The sequence below is a fragment of the Coturnix japonica genome, chromosome 19, assembly GCF_054131305.1.
Source record: "Coturnix japonica strain WE chromosome 19, WE-NBRP24, whole genome shotgun sequence".
Taxonomy (NCBI): domain Eukaryota; kingdom Metazoa; phylum Chordata; class Aves; order Galliformes; family Phasianidae; genus Coturnix; species Coturnix japonica.
In genome coordinates, this window is record NC_140681.1 from 13,385,082 (window position 1) to 13,405,309 (window position 20,228).

The 20,228-nt window shown below is 44.3% G+C and overlaps 1 protein-coding gene and 1 long non-coding RNA gene across 4 annotated transcripts in view; one reads left to right on the forward strand and one right to left on the reverse strand.

The window, feature by feature from the left end:
• Positions 1-1,487, reverse strand: part of TSHZ2 (teashirt zinc finger homeobox 2) — a 204,157-nt gene extending 202,670 nt beyond the window's left edge. The window contains exon 1 of one of the 3 annotated variants that reach the window (XM_085519820.1): positions 39-1,487. Coding sequence is in view for 2 of the 3 variants with exons in the window: in XM_015881853.3 (XP_015737339.2) it covers positions 39-78 (40 nt within the window). In the remaining variant the exon portion in view is untranslated. The remainder of the gene's footprint in view (positions 1-38) is intronic. The other 2 variants (XM_015881853.3, XM_015881852.3) reach the window with 2 other exon arrangements.
• Positions 938-20,228, forward strand: part of LOC146757862 (uncharacterized) — a 197,732-nt gene continuing 178,441 nt past the window's right edge. The window contains exon 1 of the long non-coding RNA XR_014935835.1: positions 938-1,151. This is a non-coding gene — a long non-coding RNA (uncharacterized LOC146757862). The remainder of the gene's footprint in view (positions 1,152-20,228) is intronic.

Sequence of the window (20,228 nt, forward strand, 5' to 3'; positions counted from 1 at the left end):
GAGAGGCAGCGCTGCGTAAGGGGATGGCTTCTCCTTACCTGCAGCCCGTTTGGGTGCTTGCTGTTTCCTCCTTGGCATCGCTCTACTTTCTCCAATCTCACTTCTGTCCCCAGATCCGGGAGCCCTGAGCCGCTCCGGAGCCGTGTTCGTGCGCCTCAGCCGCGGCCCCGGCACCCTCAGCCCCGGCCCCCCTGGCTGCGCTCACAGGAACCTGTTTGCCTTTATTTTATTTCTGAGATCTACGTTTCTCTCTCTCTCTCTCTCTTTTTTTTTTGGTTGGCTTTTTTTTTTTTTTTTTTTTAACTGTTGCAACACTTGCTTTGCTTTGATTCAAACATCCGAGCTCAAGGAGCAAACGAAAGGCGCCCACGGTACCAGAGAGCGAGAATAAATAAATAACAAAATAGAAATGTATCTATTAGAAAGGCGGCTCTGGGAACGCGGCGGGGCTGCCGGGCTGCTTCCTCCCTGTCCTCCCTCTCCTCCTCCTCCTCCTCCTCCTCCGCGCCGCGCGGATGGCGGAGCGCTGCCCGGTGTGTGCGTGCGCGCGGAGCGCTGCAGGTTCGGTGCTGTCAGCTGCCAGGCAGTGAGTGATATGGGAGAGGACAGGGAGGCTTCGGAGGGAAGGAAATCTGCTGTTCGCACACACACGCGCGCACACACACACTCACACACACGCACACACACACACACACACACACATACAGGCAGGGCGAGGCGATGCCAGCAAACATCGATCCGCTGAGCAAACTGCACATTAACAAACTCCTCCTCCGCGCCCTGATGACAGGAGGAAATTTACTCCGCGCAGTTTATTAAAGAGACAGCGCGCGCCTCCGCCGGGCTCGCAGCACCTGGGGCGCGCGCCGCCGACCCCCCCCCCCCCCTCACGCGCGCCCCCATCCCACGAGAGCGCGCCCCGCGAGCCCCACGCGCGATGCCCGGTACCACGCGGAGCCTCCCGGGGTGGGCGCTGCGGGGCGGCCCCGGGGCTCGGTCCGTGCGCTCGGCGGGGGGTCGGTTCCTCGTGCTCCATCACGGCGCGAAGTTCGGTGAAGTTGCGGTGTCTGCCCAGCGCCCCTCGGGTCCGACCGCACCGAACGACCCATCTGCCGTCCCGAGACCCCCCGAACCCGGACCTGCAGCTGGAGGTACGGTACGGTACGGCACGGTACGGTACGGTACGGTACGGTACGGTACGGTACGGTACGGTACGGTACGGTACGTCTCCGCACCGTGCGCCGAACCACCCTCAGCCCGGCGGACACGGGGCAGGTTGTGGTCGCTGCCCCGTCCTTTGTGCCCGGCTCTTGACCCGGCCCCCGGCAGCACCTGGAGGTCTGAAAAGAACCGGATCCGGTTCCGTGCGTCCCGTTCTCGTTTGCACGAGGTTCTGTTTGCAAAGTGCATTTTGCAGTGTTCTGCAGCCAAGCCCCGGAGTTTGCAGCAGAGCTCTGAGTTCCGTGCTGCTTTTGGTGCTGTTTCGCCACTTGAGTGTTTGCAGTGATACCGTTGGGATGAATGGGAGCCGTTTGCATCCTGCTCACACCGTGCACCAGGCCCGGCTCAGCGCCACGCGGTGCAGCGCTCAGCATTGCCGGGCAGGGGGCTTCCATGGAGGAGCCCGCAGTGACCTTTAGGTCTGGCAGCCCGGTATGAAGCCATGCATATGAAAGCACCCACCTCGCTGATCTCACTCACATTATCCCAAAGCCTTCCACAACCCAGCACAAGCAATTTTTTTTTCTAAGCAATCTAAAAGTATTTATTGGTGCAAGCAGATGCTTAGTTTGAAAGATAAAATAGGATAACACTACCATAAAAGACTCATTTTTGCACTTCTGCCGAGCATAACTCACTCAGAAGAGAGCAGCTCTGCTCAAAGCACTCAGCATTGCTTGGTCCCCTTGCAGCCCCACACAGTGTGCATGGAATCCCACCCGTGTGCATCTGTGGTTCTGTGCTGCAGCCGTGGAGCTCAGCAGGGCTCAGCTTTGGGACAGTGATGCTATAGGACAAGAGGTGGCAGTGCCTGATGTCGGCATAGTGCTGGGCCTGCAGCACAGTGACCAACCGGGATTTACTTCTTGTGTTTCACCCACCCGTGTTTGTGATACAGTGATGCAGTGTCCATCCCAGTACCCAGGTCAGAAGAATGAAGGTACTTCCAGTGGAAAGTTGCGTTCTTTCTGTCTCCCTTCCTCTCCCCTCTTGTTGCATGGAGCAGTACTGCACCTCTGCTTGGGATAGTTTGATTGTTAGTAGGCAATTATGAGGAGCTGTATGTTATTGTGCAGAGTTGTGTATGAAGAGCCCTCGTAAGATGGTGAGGTTTTTATTGTCTGTGTGACATGTTGGGATGCTGCTGGGCACTGTGAGGTGTGGGGACTGAGTGTATCTCTCTGATGGGAACCTCTCCACCTGGGTCTGCTCTATGCATGGAGGACGGCCACCACCCACAGATGGGGCAGAGCCGGGCTCCAGTGCAGCCTGGGATGGGCAAGGAGCAGCTATTGTTCTCCCGGCCATGGCTGGAATCCAAACACTGCACGCTGGGCATGGTATTTGTATCAGTGGTGTTTTCAGTCTCAACATGCAAGATGAGAAAGTCACTGTTTTAAATGGTTACTCCTTTGGGAAGGGAAAATCGAGAAGATGGACTTCTAGCAGAGCACTAGTGAGATGGCACCCTATCCTCGGTGATAAATGGGAGCATTAACAAGGCTTGGTTGAGAGGAGCCCTACAGATTTATGGCTTCCTGTCTCCACCAGCAGATGCCATTATGGCTGACAGAACAGAATGCCTTTCAAGAGGGAACTGGGATGGGATTATGAAGAAGGGGGAAAAAAAGCCAGCAGAATCTGGTGTCCATTTTTATCCACTGGTCAGAATCCGCCGATAGCTTTGAATAGAGCCGAGACTGTACAGCAATTGTGCACTCCCTCCTCCTGTTATTTATAACTATGTTGGTGAAGGTCATTTAGCATCTCTTTTAGCACAGGAAGAACCCATAATATTTACTGAAAGCATTTTTGCACTCTTGAAAATTAGGGATAATAAAATGAACTGATAACACTGGAGGCTTCCTTGGCTTATCCAATGGAATAATCCTGATGGGTGCTTAATGTTTACTTTGGAAATGTAGCAAATGATTCTGAAGCTGTATTGAATTTTATCTATTTTTATTACATTGCAGAATAATATTTCCCTTTCCTGACAAAATGTTATGACCAGTAATAGCGATGGCAGCTATGCACGTTCAAAAAAGAGTAATCAAATCTCATGCTTCAGGGCATGAGCTGAACTCCCTGCCGGGACCGGGACGAAGTTCTCTCCCCCACCTTTACTGCTGTGTAGTCAGCTGGGTGTGTGTTCAGGGTATTGCCAATGCCTTGGTTAGGTGCAGGTTACATGGAGCAGGAGTGAGATCCGGGATGGTAAATTAACTCCATTGCTGTGGCTGTGGGGTGTTTCTGGTCTGATTTTTCAAGATAAAGCACGTGATTTGGTGTGCATTATAGGAATGTACAGTTTGCAGGCATTTCCACTTGCTGTAGAGGGTCAAATGCGATGTGTGTCTTTGATTTCAGTAACTGCTCCCATCGTGAGCAGTCACAGAGACCTCAGCTGTTCACCTGAAGTCTCTCATTGTACCCTGTGCTGCCTCTCCTATGGCTGCCATGCTGGATATGTAGGTACCACAGTCATCTTGAGTGACATTCACCTTGGACCTTATGGCCTTCTCCACTCTTACTACTGAAATACAGAAAGAAAGAAAGCAAAATGTGTAATTCTGGCAAGTTCTGCCAAAAAAAGAATCACTGACAACATCAATATTTACTTTCTTCTTCTTCAGAACTACTCCCCTTAAATACTTCAATAGATAAATAGACAGATAGACAGACAGATAGACAGACAAGTGTGATTTTGCAAGGATTCTCAGAGAACCAACCCTGACAGGCAGACTGGTGCTTCCTGGCAGAACGCAGAGTGCAGTGGTCATGTCCCTGCCCAGTGCTGGGGCTGGCTGTGCTGTGTTCCTCTTGAGGCACATCCACCAGCACAGTGCACATTTAACCACCCTTCTGTTCTTGTGCCCTCACCGTTTGAAATCTCTCCTAGTGATGAATGCGTTTTGGAAACATATTTGTTCCCTTTTCAATATATATATATATATATATTTTTTTTTTGGTGCTCACAAATAAAATAGAGTTTATTTCCTTCCTCTTTGCAGCAGTTTTTACTGTATTTGACGACTTATTCCATCTGCTCACCGGTAACCCCGATTTCTTCCTTCATTCTGTGGAGGTCATGGCTTCGGGACCTTGTGCTGCTTTCATTGTTCTGTGGCTGGACAGCATATGTTTGAGAGTGCAGCGCCAAAAGCTGCATGCTTTATTGTGTCTGAAATCTTCCCAGCACCAAGTGGGATTACTTCACATGTCTAACATATGACACTCCTGTTTATACGTCCCAGTTTGACATATGCCCTTTTTGCAACAGCATGACACTGTTGACTCATGTACTGCTTCTGATTCACTGTAACCCCAGATGCTTTCCTGAAGAATTGCTTTGTAATCAGTTGTCCCCATCCTATATTTGAACAGCTGATTATGCATCAGTGACAACTTTGCACTGATTCATCTTGAATTGCATCCTATTTTTTCAGACCATTTCTGCAATTTGTCAAGATCATTCTGTATTACAATGCTGCCTTCAAAGGCTGTTGCCATTCCCCCCAGCGAGGTACCATCTGCAGATATCATGCAAAATATTCTCCGTTCCACCTTCTTAGAAGAACAATAATAAAGATAATGAATATTGCTGGGCCCAGAATCCCCTCCAGACCTTATTCTTTGCTGACAGTGTAGGTGGTACTTCATTGAGGTGTAGCTTTGGAGGATGGCATTGTGGCCCCCACCACCCCTGCAGTGATGTCGCCTGAAAATGTCCCCCATCTCGCTTGTGAGTCTGTGAGATGAGGCGGTGGCAGAAGCTTATGGAAGCCAAGATAGATGACTTCTTTATCTGCACGGTCTGTTGTGTTGTCATGGAATAAGTTTTGACGTAATGTAACCTGAATAAACCCATGCTAGGCATAGTTCATCTGCAAGAACCTCATTCTAGGTGTGCTTTGTTCAGGTATTTCTGCATGAACAGACGATCAGATGACGCAGCTCCTGCCCTCCCATCTCAGACAGGCACTGTTTGCACAGGCTTGAGTTCTCCAGCAAACACTGATGTGCCACAGCCCTCAGGGATGGTCAGTGGCATCTCTGAAGTAGCTGTGAGTGTAATGGCCTGACCTTCGCTGTGTGCTTTCCAAGTGCTCTTGAAACTCTTCTTCCTACTGCAGGCAGAGCTCTCACTCCTCTGACACTGGTCTTGATTATTTTTGCAATCTGATCACAGCTGATTCCCATAGAGAAGATGAAAGTGAAAAAGGCTTTCTTAGGGTGATCTGTCAAAAGCTTTCTCTCTTTGCTGAGTGACAGATGTAATCTTTCCTAGGCCTTTTTTCTACATACAGAAGGCACTTATCAAACACTTTCTCCTTATTATATTCCTTTCTAGTTGTATCTCATTTTGTGACTTTATATTTCTTTGCATCTTCATGGTTACCGTAAGAAACTGTTTTCTGCCTGTTTTTCGCACTGAGATAAATACCCATTTGTTTGGGGAATTATGGTGTTGCTTTCTGTTGGGTTTGCTTTTGTTTCCATAAATGCTCCTCATCATGCTGTACAACAGGCTTTTAGCCTGCAGAGGGGTAGGACAGCAGCACTGGGGTAAAATCTGCTTTCCCCTTTTCAGGCAGTTCTCTGCACACAGCTCTGGTAACCCAGCTTGGAGTGGCAGTAGGGGAGGATACATTTCCTCTTCCTGGGATGAAATCCTGCTATTGCAAATAATTTCTGCTTGGCGTAACATCAGGCAGCATTTCCAGAGCGCCTCGTCTTCTAATCTTCAGCAAATGGATTCACCTTTTGGCTACAAAACAAACAAACAAACAAACAAACAAAAGAGTTTGAACTTGCATCTAACTGCAAAAAAAAGAATCTTTTGTGGCCGAGTAGCAAGGACGTAAAGCAGTGGGATGGTTTGCACAGCTCGGGCTGCAGCCACCTTCAGCCACATCTGTGGTTCATCTTCCATCACAATGTCGTCAGCTGAAATATCGCATAAGATCTCATTCAAAACTCTACATGAAGGAAGGCTCACCGTGCATTTTTTAACTATGACATCCCATTTCCAGAATTTATAATTCAGTCTTGCAAACCTACTGCAGACTGGAACAGGCTGGAAGCTCTCAGTTTAGGAACTGAGTTTTCCTTCTTTAAATCACAACAAATCTCCAGTTTAAAGAAAAACAGAAATAAACACGTCGCTTTTCCTGAAATAAGCATAGCAACACTGCAATACCACTTCCCAGTCAACCCAGCAAAGCCAGCTGATCGAATAAGGGTTTGATCTAGGGATCCTTCATTCTGCAACAGACAAAGTGTTTCCTGCACAGAGCTGAAGGGACACAAAGTGCAGGAGCTTGGTGGAAGAACCTGTGGGCGTTCATCTGTCCTGCCGTGCCTCCTACATGTAAGACATCTGTCAGACATGCGGTGTTTCAAGAGCAGCCCAAAGGAGGCACATGGAGATGGAAGATGCAGTTTTCTCTGGGCAAGTAGAATGTCTCTACTTGTTGGAAGGCACAAAGGGACAGGAGAGGCCAGGTCCTTGCAGATGGGAGAAAGTGCCTGAGGGTCTCTATGCCATGTTTCTGTTTTGCTTTTAAAAACGGAGTTGCCATCCAAATAAAGACAGCAGATAGACGGGGGGAAATGCAGAGTTGACAGAAACTGATCAACAGGAAAGGCTGAATTGGGTTAGAAGCTGTTTGCCTGGAGTAGAAAGCGAGGTGAAGGCACAGATGTTTGGGATTAAGATTGCTTTAAAAAAGTGGCTATAGCAGTGTCAGTGTGACAAAATATGCAAATATTCCTATCTGTCTGGATAATTTAATTATAAAGCACCCAATCACCATGGTAGTGGAATGAATGCTTTCCATTATGCCATAATGAATTGTTTGTGCAGTGTAAGCCTATTCGTTCTTTTACTGGTGTGCTTATTTATTATTATTATTTATAGTTAGGGAAGAAAATAATGCTAGCAATTGAAATAATTGATGTATCTGATATTTTAGGGGCTAAAATAATCCTGATGCATTCTAAACCATCCACTGTTCTGTCTGTGATAAGGGCTGGGGGAGAGCGGGTCTGCCAAATACTTCAGGAACCTGTAATTCTCCATGTTGCCCCACGTCGTAAACTGCATTGCACGCTGAGCCACGCTGGGATTTCTCTTAGCACCAAGAGAAGATAAATGCATAAATGCAGTTTACACATCCCAAGTTTAATAAATAACACAGAGAAAGTTTAACTGAAATGCTGAAGCCAGCAAAAGGCACAAAATATCCAATGGGATCTTAATTGAAATTTAATAAAGCAAACCTCTTGTTAACGCAAGGAGCAAAGTTTTCCTTTAGCAAAAAGCAATAATTGCACATAAAAAGTGTTGATAGAGGGGGGAAAAAAAGAAAAAAAAAAAAAAAAGCACCAGAAATTCGTTTACTTGCTACAGAACTTTCAGAAAGTTCTGTTCATCTGTGCTCTGGGCCAGAGCTTGGGGTGGGCACAGCAGCACCCCATGGGCACCCTATGCAGCTCCTCTCCTGACTCTCTGGTACATAAGGACTTGTCAGAAACATTGTTTCTTGGGGTTCCCGTGGAATTTGGTTTGAGCATGTGTGCTGGGAAAGAGTTTCTACAATGGAAACAGCATCTTTCTTTTGACACAGCGTTTCTCTGGGTTTTAGCCTGGGGAAGAGAAGGTTCTGGGCAGACGTCACTGTGGCCCTTGAGGACTTGAGGGAGCTTATAAGCAGGAGGGGAAAACCTGAGCTGGTGGGGGGCAGCAATGGAAGGGATGGCAGGATGGAACCCTTCCAACCCAGCTGTGCTGAGATCCTTTCACTCTGTGACTGGAGAGCACAACCTGCAATCTCAGGTGCCCAACTTCAGTTGCTAACACCAGAGCTGACTGTGTTCATCCTTAATAGTTCCCCTGCAAGCAGTGTGCAAAGTTCTTTAGGTTAAATGGCATGGACTTTTATCAGTGAATTGCACAGCGCTGAGAAGTAGATCAAAAGCAAAGGAATTCTTTGTAAGTGGCTGAGAGTTGCAGACAGATAAGATCAGGAACATGAAGGTTATATGGCAGACTGAAGCATCAAAAATAAAAGCTGTGAGACAGAGTTGGTAGCATCCTTCCTAACTGGAAGTTTTGGGTGACAAAGAAGAGGGATTATTTAGAAACAAGAAAGGTTTATTGTTCAGCAATAGCAAGTGGCTATTAGTGGTGTTAAAAATGAAAGAGTGATAATATTCTCAGAGAATGAGCTTCTAGGAGAGTCTGGAGGCAGAGAGCAGAGAGAATAGCTCTCATAAGCAAGAATTCATGCTTACCCAGAAAAAATGTTGGGTGTGCTCCTCTTTGATATTAAAAAAAAAAAAAAAAAAAAAAAAAAGGAATTTGTTAATCACCATCAGTGCTCAGAATGCTTTTTCTTTGCAATGGAATCAGGAAGCCAACTGTGTCAGAATTCCTTGATTTTATTTCACAGGAGATTGAGAGTTCCTCCAAATCCCATCTTACTGAGGTAGTTTTCCAGCTCAGTACTGACCCGCCTCACCCTTGGCCGATGGGACCTGGTGAGACCAAGCAGTGGGATGGCACCCAGTGACCTCAGCTTTGCTTTGCTGCCCACTGCCAGGCAGGAAATCTGCTCAGCCACACTGCTCGTTCCTGCTGTGCTGGGGTGAGCGCGCCCTGCACCAGTGGGCAAACACTTCCATTTTCATGGCTGTGGCTCTGTTTCTTAAGAAAAGAAGCCTGAGGCCGTTCTGTTCAGTTGGGCTCTCCAAGTCTTCCACAAAAAGCAGGATACTCAATGGGTGAATGGAAAGCTAGTTTTGTGGAACAATATTACAAAAGGAGGCATCAAGCCATTTTCACGGAAACTGAGTGGCACTCTTATGGGTCTTTCTCTACTTCTGCTTTTAATATAAAATGTATAGTAAATACAGGTGGGGGAATAAAGAAAACCACCTGTCAAAATATAGCTCTGTTTGGTTACCTCTGTCCACGGGACAATTTTAGTAACCTGTCAATCAATGGGCTGCTAAATAGCCTCTCCAAAGCACAATCTGCTATTTCAGACGACATCAGTGTGTCAATCATTTATTGAATCAAAGCCAAATTTGAAGCAAAGCAAGCCCAGTTTGTCAATCACTTCTCAGTATTTTCTCCACTAACCACCTGACAGCTTTTAACTTTTCACTTTTATATTCCATGCAGCTAGTTAAGATTCTTTCATTTTTAATTGGCCTTCTTTTATGATTGGTAGCTAAGCAACTAATATGTTGTTTTATATGATAATAATGGGCCCAAACTTGAGAGCTTTCTTGACCATTCCTATTTGTTGTAGGAAAATAATTTTCCTTCAAGTTGCTAAATAGCAGATGTAGCAGAAACAGTTATTTAATTATGGGTTGTCCTGTTGTTTCTATCTATAAACACTTTTGGCACTGTTTAAAAATAAACACTGCATGCGCTGGCAAATATATACTGAGTGATTTTAACTCCTGATAGAGTCCTTTGGAATTTCACTGCTCATTTGCAGGAAAAACCGGGTGCAAAAATGAAAGCATTGCTGAAAAAGCAGCATGGAGAAATGTTAGCAAAGGACAAAGCTCAAAATCGCCGTTCCAGAGTCCCACTAGGCTTCAGTCCAACCCGATCAGTTTTCAGTCTTAATTTAGTACAATTAAATTTCTGAGGCCAAGTGCAGTGCTCTGAACTGCCGTCTCAGAACGAGCCAGAAGCTCTTCCTGAGTGAGCTCAGCTGCGCTTCTCACCCACAACAGCGTTTTGAGCAAGTTAAGGTTTCCTAAAATGTAAAACTTCAGAGGCAGCCCGGGGTCCCATGGAGGTGATCACTGATGCTGGTGTGGTTTCAGTCCCATCTCCCCCTCCTGTGCAGGAGAAACGCTGCTTTCACAAGCACAAAATCCCCTTACAGCTCTCGTCTTCCTAAAAACTGTGTCATCAGTCAAGCCAATGTGTTGTTTTCAGACTGAGAGAAGAAACTCTCTGTCCTTTCCATGAAAGAAAGCTTGGAAAAGGAGCTATTTCTGTCTTACAGAAAACTCTATTTTGAGTTCAAAAGTTTTCTTCGTTCAATTCTTTCTCATATCTGTCTGATGGGCTCCTGGCTCTCTTTTGACAGACTGCTGTCATCTGGTTTGATCCAAAGCTGTGAAACTCCAGATGTGCCCAGGCCTGGGAGAACATGGGAGTAGTTCTGCAAAAAGCTGCAGAAGGCTCAGGCGCAATCTGATACCAAATGTACTTTCGAGTCCTCTTAGCGTTTTTTATTGTTTTTGTATTTCTCCTCATCTCAGACTGTGTAAGTGACTGACAGGCTGTAAGGACCAACCGCAGCAGAGCAGATATGGGGCCTTCGGAATCCCTGTGCGCTTATTTCAGAAATGCAGCTCAGTGTAGGTGTGTTTTCTCTTCTACCAAGCTGAAATTCGCTGTGCTTTGGCACAGTGCCCTCTCTTCTGAAGTAGACCCCTACAGGCTGCTGGGGTTGGATAGTTAATGAAGAACAAAGGATAGAAGGTAGAACAACCTTTGCAGTTCGATGGATATGCCAACTACTCGTTGCTCACCAATGGAGGTGCAAAAATGTACGGTTCCTATTTTTGTTTCTTTTCTGCTCTTGATGGGACTTCTCATATCTTACACTGGAATCAACGGAGTTAATAATAAATTTCTGTGAGATCACAGATAGGTATCAACTGTTCACTGACATTCTGACAAATGAGGAGTACATTTGCCTGTACGTGCACACGATTAAGAGATTTATTTTATGAACAGATTTGTTCTATTTATAGAACTCGATATTAACAAAAGTTTTAAAGGGCTTTTGATCCCAGACTGCTTCCATAGTTTGGCACAGATTGCTAATCTTGGCTCAAAGGGCGTGCAGGCCTGGCTGAACACGATGCTTAGCTCTTGAAGTTCAGGCATCTGAGCAGAGGGGAAGCCCACACTGCACCCACCTACACAGCACCTGGTCTGTGAATTGGCATCAGACTCTCAATGGAGGAATTAAGATACATAAGATCATAAATAGTATATCAAAAAGAGCAGGACAGGGTCAGGAAAGCCAGAAATGCTTGCAGAGGGCTTTTTCGGAACAGCTCTTTTTTGGTTATTTAAATGAAAATTAATAGTTGGATTTGGGAGTTGTTCTTTGGAGACAAGAACAATCTCAGAACTACCTGTTGGATGGAATTGCCAACTGGGCAGAAGTGCTGGAGAGTGGTCTGTACTGATGTCTGTATTGATGTGGTAGTTTGTGCAGTCTTCAGTGCATCTACTGATGCCTTAGTGTCATTGATTATGGAAGATGCACAAGGAATTAAAAGATTTATAGGGACATTCATCACAAGCCGCCTTACAAATATGGGGACCGAGTCTGTTCTCCTGCTTAGTGTCAGCTCTCTGAATAGTTTCCTTGATAACAGAAACACGTGTTACCTGGAGCTGGGGGCAGAGAGAATGAGAGCTTTCCTTGCTCATTACGGCTACCTAGTGCAGTGCCACTGTTCCTAGCTGGAATTTGTCTAGGATGCTCTGGTTAACACAGTCACCCTCCCAAAAGGTAAAATGAGATCTTAAGCTGTGCTGAGTCCTCAGGCTCCAACCTGGAGCAAGCAATGTGCAGCCTACTAAAAGTCATCCTCAGTGGCCCTGCCTGTGTCACCTCGGTGTTATCAGGGTCTGTTCTGTCCACGTCTTTGTAGCCTGCAGTACAATGTACCGCGGTCTGGGCGTTTCCTGGAACACAGAATAGAGGCAGTAGTTATACAGTCTGGATTATAAAGGTGGTTTGTGCACTGAACTCCAGCTGATGTCATTTAGAAGTACTAACTGCTAAAACTGCTATGGCTTTCAAAGCAGGGAAGCCAGGCTTCACGCTTGCACTCAGACATGAAAGTACTTGAAATGCAAAGTGAGGTTTTCCTTGTTTGAATGTGGAATGGTAGTATTTGAGATGGGCTTTGTTCAGGCCAGTGTTTGTTATTGAGGAGCGAAATTGTAGAATGTATACAAACAAATGCATGCAAATACATGCTATGCTTAATGCCATGTAAGGAATTTATAACTGGAAAGCCACCTTAAGATGTTTCAAATGAACTAAAATTATGATCACCTGATTTCAGAACCTGGCTGTTACTTGTCTTATATCAGACTCAGCTGTGGGTTTTTATAAAGCCTAAAAGATGTGCATGATTTCATACACCTACAAAAAGCCATTTTTTGTAGTAATGTCTTTCTGATTAATTACATATGTCCTATATTCACAAAGCTGAAGAGTATTTGAGTGCCTGAAATTATGAGCACTTCAGCAAACCATTGAAGATATCTGCAATGTAAACTTTACACATACGTGGTCTGCCCTGCCAATGACCTTCATTTTATTCTAGCAGGGGAACACAGTATGTAATGCAGTCAGACTTAATTTTTTCTGATCCCTTTTTAAGTACATACTGATAACATGCGTGTAAGTACCGATGCTGTGGACTCAGGTCACTTGGGAACATAGCAAATTAAAATCACTTGACCCCAGAAGACAGTGCACCCCGGCTACCCAAATGTTGTATGGCACCGTGTGCCCCAGGGCTTCTACAGCACAGTTGAGCAGTGTGGTGATGGTAGCGTTAGGGCCAATTGAGTTGATCCGAGGTCTCTGAAGCAAGGATAGATAGATAGTTCTGGAAATGGTTATTACTTTATGCCCTGGTTTCTCCAGGAATGAATATTGGTACAATGCCTTTAGGACTTACTTAGTCTTCAGGGATGGCATGAAACTTTTCACCGTCTTTTGAAAACCTTTGGGTTTGGGAGTTTTTGTTTGTGTTTGTTTGGTTTGATTGATTGATTGGCTGGTTTTGTTCCTTTCTTCTTTTGGTATGTTTCGTTTTGCTTTGTTTGTTACAGGTTTACATGAAAGTGATAAAATGATGTTCTAACACATGGTGCAATATATTGAACCTTGTAGTTCCTCCTCAAGAACAGACCCTAAACCCTTCGGTGCCTTTCCTCATTATAACCTATTCTAGAATTAATGGGGAGATGCAAAGTAAAACTCTTGTGCTGTCCTTTGTTGTCACTTACAATTTTCAGGAGAGGTGGAGCTGACTGGGGAGGCTGCTGTGTGGTTGCTAACAGTCAGTGGGGCTGCTCTGCTCTGCACAGCTCACTGGGAGCCCTGCGCTGGGTGGGTTGCTTTGCTCCCTCCACAGGCACTCTGCAAATGCTGCAGGGACACTTATCTGCTGCCTCCTGAATTCAGTGCTGCACATCACCCTCCCAAGAAATTAGAAGCCTGTAATTCCTCCATGATGTGTCAATGTTTCTTCTCTGGGAAAGAAAGTGAGGGAAGGACAATAACTTCGATCTGTAAAAATGGCCCTTGATTTGGGGCAGGTGCTGCTGGTTCACTGTGCAGAAGCTGCTTTTTTTGTCTGATTTTCTTACACTTTTCATGGCTGTGAAGTACAGGATATCAGTTTGGCATGGAAGGGACAGTCAAAGATTACTCCATAGGCAGCCACACAGACCGTCAGCTTTGATCACATGCTGATTTTCTTTTTTTCCCCCTGACTCATTGTACAAGTATCTTGAAAAATTAGCTTCTGAAAACATAACCGAATACTTCACAGGAACTCTTTTAATCACTCCTATGGGCAAATTTCATCGACTTGGAATTTAAGAGCTAATTCAGCTTAAGTTATATTCTCTTCAATTCTCATTGGCAGCTAATGCAATAAGAGAACACTAAGGAAATAATTAAATGCTGGGCAATTAAGGCTACAGCACATCAGGATACACATAAATACAAACCCGTACATCCTTTTGTGGCTTTAACTTGTCTTTATTCTGTACCCTCTTGTCTCAGAGCTCTGGGATCATCCCTGTGTGCACCCAGTGGTGCTGAGACAGGGCACGTGGCAGGCTGCAGGTTGTGGGACATGCTGGCAGCAGGGATGTGAATCTGTGAGCAGAGCAGGGGGCCCAGGTCCTGTACTGTGCTGAGATGATACTTAGTGCAAGTGCCGATGAGTTTCGGAAGGGTCACAAATTTATTGTGGATTCCTGCAGCTAAACACTAAAGAAATGCTCAGATCAAATATTCAATGCATTTTTTTTCCCTAAAACCGATTTGTCGTTTGTGGGTTGATTTCTGCCTACTCCATTTTACAGAGAATCCTGTGACCCTCTGGGCTATTATTTTGGGAAGACCTTTCGGAAATAGGAACAGCAGCACTTACCATGATATTATTAGGTTAATTCCTGCCAGGCTTGCTTTCGTGAGAGGTCCTGACGTTGAACAAACCTGTTTCCTTTACTAGGATGTGTCAGTTAGAAACACCAACTGCAAGGATTTCTTATGTTCTCACGAAAAAGGAAGGAAACAGCTGGTAAATGTTTCACAGATGGTAAAGCTCTTGGCATCTCTCAGGAGAGGGCCACCCATACAGATGGCTCATTATTTTAACATTTGGATTTTCATCTTATTAAAACATCTTTTTTTTTTTTTTTTTTTTTCCCTGGTTTTATTTAGCATCATAAATTCTCTTACACTTTAGTTAACAACTCAGTGATTTGGGGGAAGTGTCTGTTATAAGGAACATCATTTGGCTAAAAAACGTATCTGCATCATTTTACTCAGCTCTGATGTGCAGTGAGTGGACTTGAACCTGATTAAAAATACCAAATGTAAGCAAATGCTTAGAAATATAACTTTATCAAGCAAAGGTCAGCTAAGCATGTATAGGAGCTGAATTATTCAGCAAATGAAGAAATGCACTGAGTGAAGCAAGCAAACATTTCTGCCTCTGTCATTACATCAATTAATGCCACAATGCTTTCTGTGTACATTATAATACATGGGCATTGCATGTATGGTGTTAGTAAGTATGTTCTGTGTTCCTGTTGTTGCCATAAATGCAAAATACTGCTCCTAAATCGATTTAGTCAGTAGCCCAGATGATACTTGGGTTTTTAGAAATGGCTGTAAAAAGATGCAAAGTTCCTCCGTGTGTTTATGATGGCATGTACAATCATAAACATGCAAATAGATGGTATGTTTAGCATATGTCATACATAAAGCCCTGCTCCCCACATTGCTCAGTAAATATCATCAGTCCCATTTGGCTTATGGCAGAGGAAGGGCATGGAAACAATGCCAAAAAGTGACAGAACTTGCCCTGTGTGACAGAGGAAATTGGGGCAGATGTAAATGGAGCTCGGATGTTCTGGCTTTTGGCTGTAGTGCCTTATCTTACTCCCTTGATACTAACTGCTCTCTTCTGTAGCTGACACTGTACACGTGTGCAGGTTGAAGGAGCTGAGGCAGAGACATGCAGTCCTTTCTGCAAGACAAAGCAGTAGGGAGGAGAGGAGGAAGAAAGAGAATGTCCTGAATCTAATGCCATATCTTTGGCCTCTGTATTTTCCAGAGGCTGCTTAAAGTTTCAGCATGACCTCTCTGTGAAACCACTGAAATTTAGGCTTATGTTGTAAATATGGATTAACAATAGCACAGATTGCCACATGGTCAATTGGAAGAGATGAAAAGTAGCAACTGATGCATGTGCTGCAGCTGCCTTGTAAATTTCACCATGGTGCCAACCAAGATACATACTGCCTTAAATTCTCTGAATTCACTAAGATGAGATTTGGTCTCTGTAATTGTTTTAATTAAAAATTAAACAGGCAGGCAGGAAGAAAGAAATCCACATTTTTTCTGCATGTGCAACTCCTGGTTGATGCCAGTGGGTCACATCAACAGCAAATATTTGACCCAAAAGTCTAACTACAAGTGTTCCGTTAATAAATACAGGGACAGATTTGCAGCGTGTAAATCACTGGAGCTCCACTGATGCCAGCGTAGTTATGCTGATTTACATCAGCTGAAAAGTTGGCTGGTGGAGTTCACATTCCTTCGGACATCAAAGATGCGTCAGCAAATGGTAAACTTCATTTGTATTTTTCTGCCTTCTCATTTAAAAATAGCCAAATTGATTTATTATTAACTGCCGGGTTCTTATGGCGAGACTTTGTATGCCACGTTTCAGCCAGACGCCACTCTTGCAGCCAAGCTGTAAATCCTTCCAAAATGGGGATTTTAGCTGAAATGCTGAAAACTCTGTAATGTTTGTGGGTACTGCTGTGTCATATTTATAATAGATGGGCTAATCTAACCATATCCTAAAAAATGAAAAGCATGAAGGTTGGATGGCTCAGAGGGTTGGCAGATATGCCAACTTAAATTCAGTCATAGCCAGAAATGACAAAGTCGTTTCTGTTTTTGGAAACCGATGAGATGAGTTGTCGAGGCTCAATCAGTTTGCTGCCTTTCTCTCCTTTGAGAGGTCAAAGAATGAGAGAGTCATGGACGCTGTTCTGGCTAGGTGCTTGACTTCTGGTTTATGTGACACTGCAACTGGTACCTTTCAGAAGTCTGCATTCATTGAGTGAATAATGGTTTGGTATGTGTTTGAATGGTGCTCATGGTACTGGTTATCTTGGCACGCAATGTTTATAAACCCAGGAAGAGTTGCTGTGATAGGCAGTTGGGAGTATTACCAACATCCTTCCTGGCCTGCTTCTAGAATAGCCTGTTTTGTTCGTAAGTACATTTGAATAGAGGACTCGATTTAGTTGTCAAAATATTGTAGAAAGTTTATCAGAACTGCTCAAAACCATTGATCTTGCTGGGATCGCAGCAAACAGAACAGAAGGTGCTTCAGAGCTCATCTGGTGCAACCCTGTGCTCAAAGACAGCATTGGCTTTGGAGTTAGATCTGACTTTGAAGTCATATCGGTTTGTTCAGGATCTTGTCCAGTTGAGTTGTGAGTATTTCAATGGATGGAGATTTTACAGCCTCTGTGAGCAATCTGTTTGCATTGCAGTAAGGACTGAGCTAGTGGATCAAGTAAGGGAACGTATATCTAAGTGTGTTTTTCTATCTGATATTCTGTGGACATAAACTAAGCGTAATAATGCTGTCCATGGGTAATAAAGCAGACCTTCACAAAGCCTGTTGGTGCTGAAGGTATCAGGGATAAGAGAGTGTATGTAAGCTGAATGAAAACGAGTGGCCAATCAAGGGGCAGAGATGATAATTGAATAGCAAATATTTGTGTAACTCACTGGACGTCAGGGAACTGGAAACCCTTCATGGATTCTGCTCCAGCAGGAGTAATTTCAGGTGCATCTTTCAGTGTTTTAAGTATCAACAGACTACAAGATACAAATCCATTAAAAAAACAGGCTTTGTTAGTTCTTGTCACGTAAATTGGTAGTGTCTTTTTTTGGAAAGCCTTTAGTTTCAGTATTTAGTGCTCACAACTAAAGAGGCACAATCTCTAGCTGAGATTGAAAGCTGTTCGTTGTTTGTCTCTTATTTTTATTTACCATTAATGTCTTTATTTGTGATTCTGGTTTTGGATGCACTGTACTCTGAGAAAGGTCATAGTGATAACAGAAGTGATGCAGGTGAAATAAGCAGAAGGCTTGGAAGAGCTTGCACATGCAACAGATGAATTCCACCATCATTTTCCAGTTCTTCAGAATGGGATCTTCTAATCTCTGACAGGTATTCTAATGGATTTCAACTTGACCATAACACAAAAACAAGTAGTAGAACAGAAAAAAAATAGCTAAATGAACTATACAATATAAAATGTACATTTATCTCTTGGGACTTATCGCCACTGAGCATCACTGAAATATTTGGTAGGAGTTGTTACATATTTGCAAGCAGGCTGAGTGCATCCAAACAGCAGAAGCTTTAAAAATAGTATGTGGTGTATGACTGTGCTCAGTATGGGAGGCTAATCGCTAGTGAGAACTGAGGAATGGTTTGCACTGTATGTGTGTGTGGTCACACTGTATTGTGAAGGTGGATTGTCATGGCTGCAAACAGGCTGCAGGAGAGGATGGACCGCTGACTTCTCCATTGTACAGTAGTTTATTTGTTATGGGCTTCAGAAATGTGTCTTAATTTTGTTGGGGCTTAAATGCTACTAGCTTGCAAGGGAGTGTGGATTGTATCTCAGATGTAATGTGAGCATGGGGGCTTTCTTTTTGATCATTATAGGGTATGAATGTTTTGTAATTCTTCTAGTGCAAAAGAAGCTGTTTGGTGACAGGCATCAAGTTAAATTCCTGCAAGGGGCTGGCAGCAGAATACATTTGTCTATTTAACTGCATGCAAAACACTTGTCAAGACAGATTCTGGTCCCCTTTCCTAAGCAAGAGACTCTCACTATCTCATGTTCCAGATAATCTGGTGGAGAGAGGCTAGTGCAGAAACACATGCCAAGCTGCTACCAGGGATCGTAGATGCTAGAACCAAGGACATGCTGCCAGATGGAAACCCCGCTGATGCATTGAAAAGGGGCGGAATAAAAGGCAGAAACATTCACATCTGGAGGAAGATTAGATCAGAACTGGCATTCCCAGGACCCTCTAAATAGATGATGGGCTGTCACTTTCTTTAATGCATTTGCCACCATTTTGCCACATTTGCTAGGAAATCACAGGCATAAACAACTTGTTTTGGGAAAGGACAGAAAGCAAAAGGCTGTAGGAAGCACAGTGGTGGTGAGAGTGCTGGGGGTGTGAGGGTGGTATGCAAAAGAGAGCAAAAGTCTGGAAATGAAGCTTCAATTCCTATTAAAAGAGAAATATTGTGGTCACCCTTCCATTGCGTTTGGGTGGGTATAAATGGTTTCCACATTCGTTGTTGGCTTTGTAATGTGCTATAAACTGCTTAAAATGTAAAGGTGTTGAAGTACCTTTGAGGGTGCTGCTCATACTGCTCTCCTAATTACAGTTTTGTTGATTTCTGTTAAAGTTGTGCTCATCTTCATGCTGGACTTCTTTATTTCGACTTGCTCTCTCCCTTCCCCCTGTATATACTAACCTTCTTCTCATTCCCCTCACTTTCTGCTCCTGTTATTCTATCATTTCAAGTGCTTCAAGCTACCTCTGGGGCCATCTCCTCCTTTAGTGCTTGCTGACCTTTTCTGAAAGCCAGCCTCACCTCTTCAGAATCCAGCTTCAGAGGCTAAGGAGGCAGGCAGCCTTTGGCGCATGATGGTCAGCTCTGGCCCAAATGTGTGTGTGTTTTGGAAGAGGATGAGAGAAAGATGGATGAGTAGTTGAAAAAGATAAACCTGTCACAAACCTCATCTAGGAAAACCCCGGAAGTAGTGAAATATTCTGATGATCAGTAAATCCCCACCACTGAATTTATACCTTTGTCCAACCTGGATTTTCCAAAACTCCTGCCTGCTGCATTGTCATGGCACGGATATGTTGTACTGACTTTTTGTTCTTGTTTCAGCATTGAGAAATCTGTGCTATCTTAATTATTAACCTGTAATGCTTAAGTTTCATTACCTATATATTTTTTAATGTCTTCTATTGTGATGACAAATGAAAGTGGTAGTTCTGCCACTGTTGCAGTGCTTTAACTTCAGACTCTGCGCTCACTGTGTGCCAGTAGTAATGACTCCCATAAAAGTCCTTTGATTGTTCTCTGATGCAAATTGAGATCAGCAATAATGCACCATTCTCTGTATAACTTCTTTGGGCACCTTATTGAAACATAAGTCAACATTAGGATAGGTTAATAAATACTGCGGTAAAAATTTAAACGCTTGCTAAAGGCATGCATCCCTCTATGCTTCTTTTTAGGAGCAGCAGAACTTTCATTCCCCCCCCCCCAGTCACTCAGTTTTAGCTTTTCTCTCCGCCTCCGTCCTCCCTACTCTTGTTATTTCATTTTTTCCTCCCCAGGATTAAGGGCCTGGCAAAGTGGGACGTGATGGTAGGGAGGTGAAAGACTCCAAAGATGAAAGCTTCCTGCTAGTGCAGTTGTAAGGCTGAATAGCTGTGCCCGCATGTCCGCTTGGCTATTAGATCTTACAGTTGAGCCATTCCAGCCTGTTATGTGTACACAAGCTAAAACAATGAAACTGCAGTGCAAATAAGGTTGCTAACGGTTTGTATCTCCTTTTT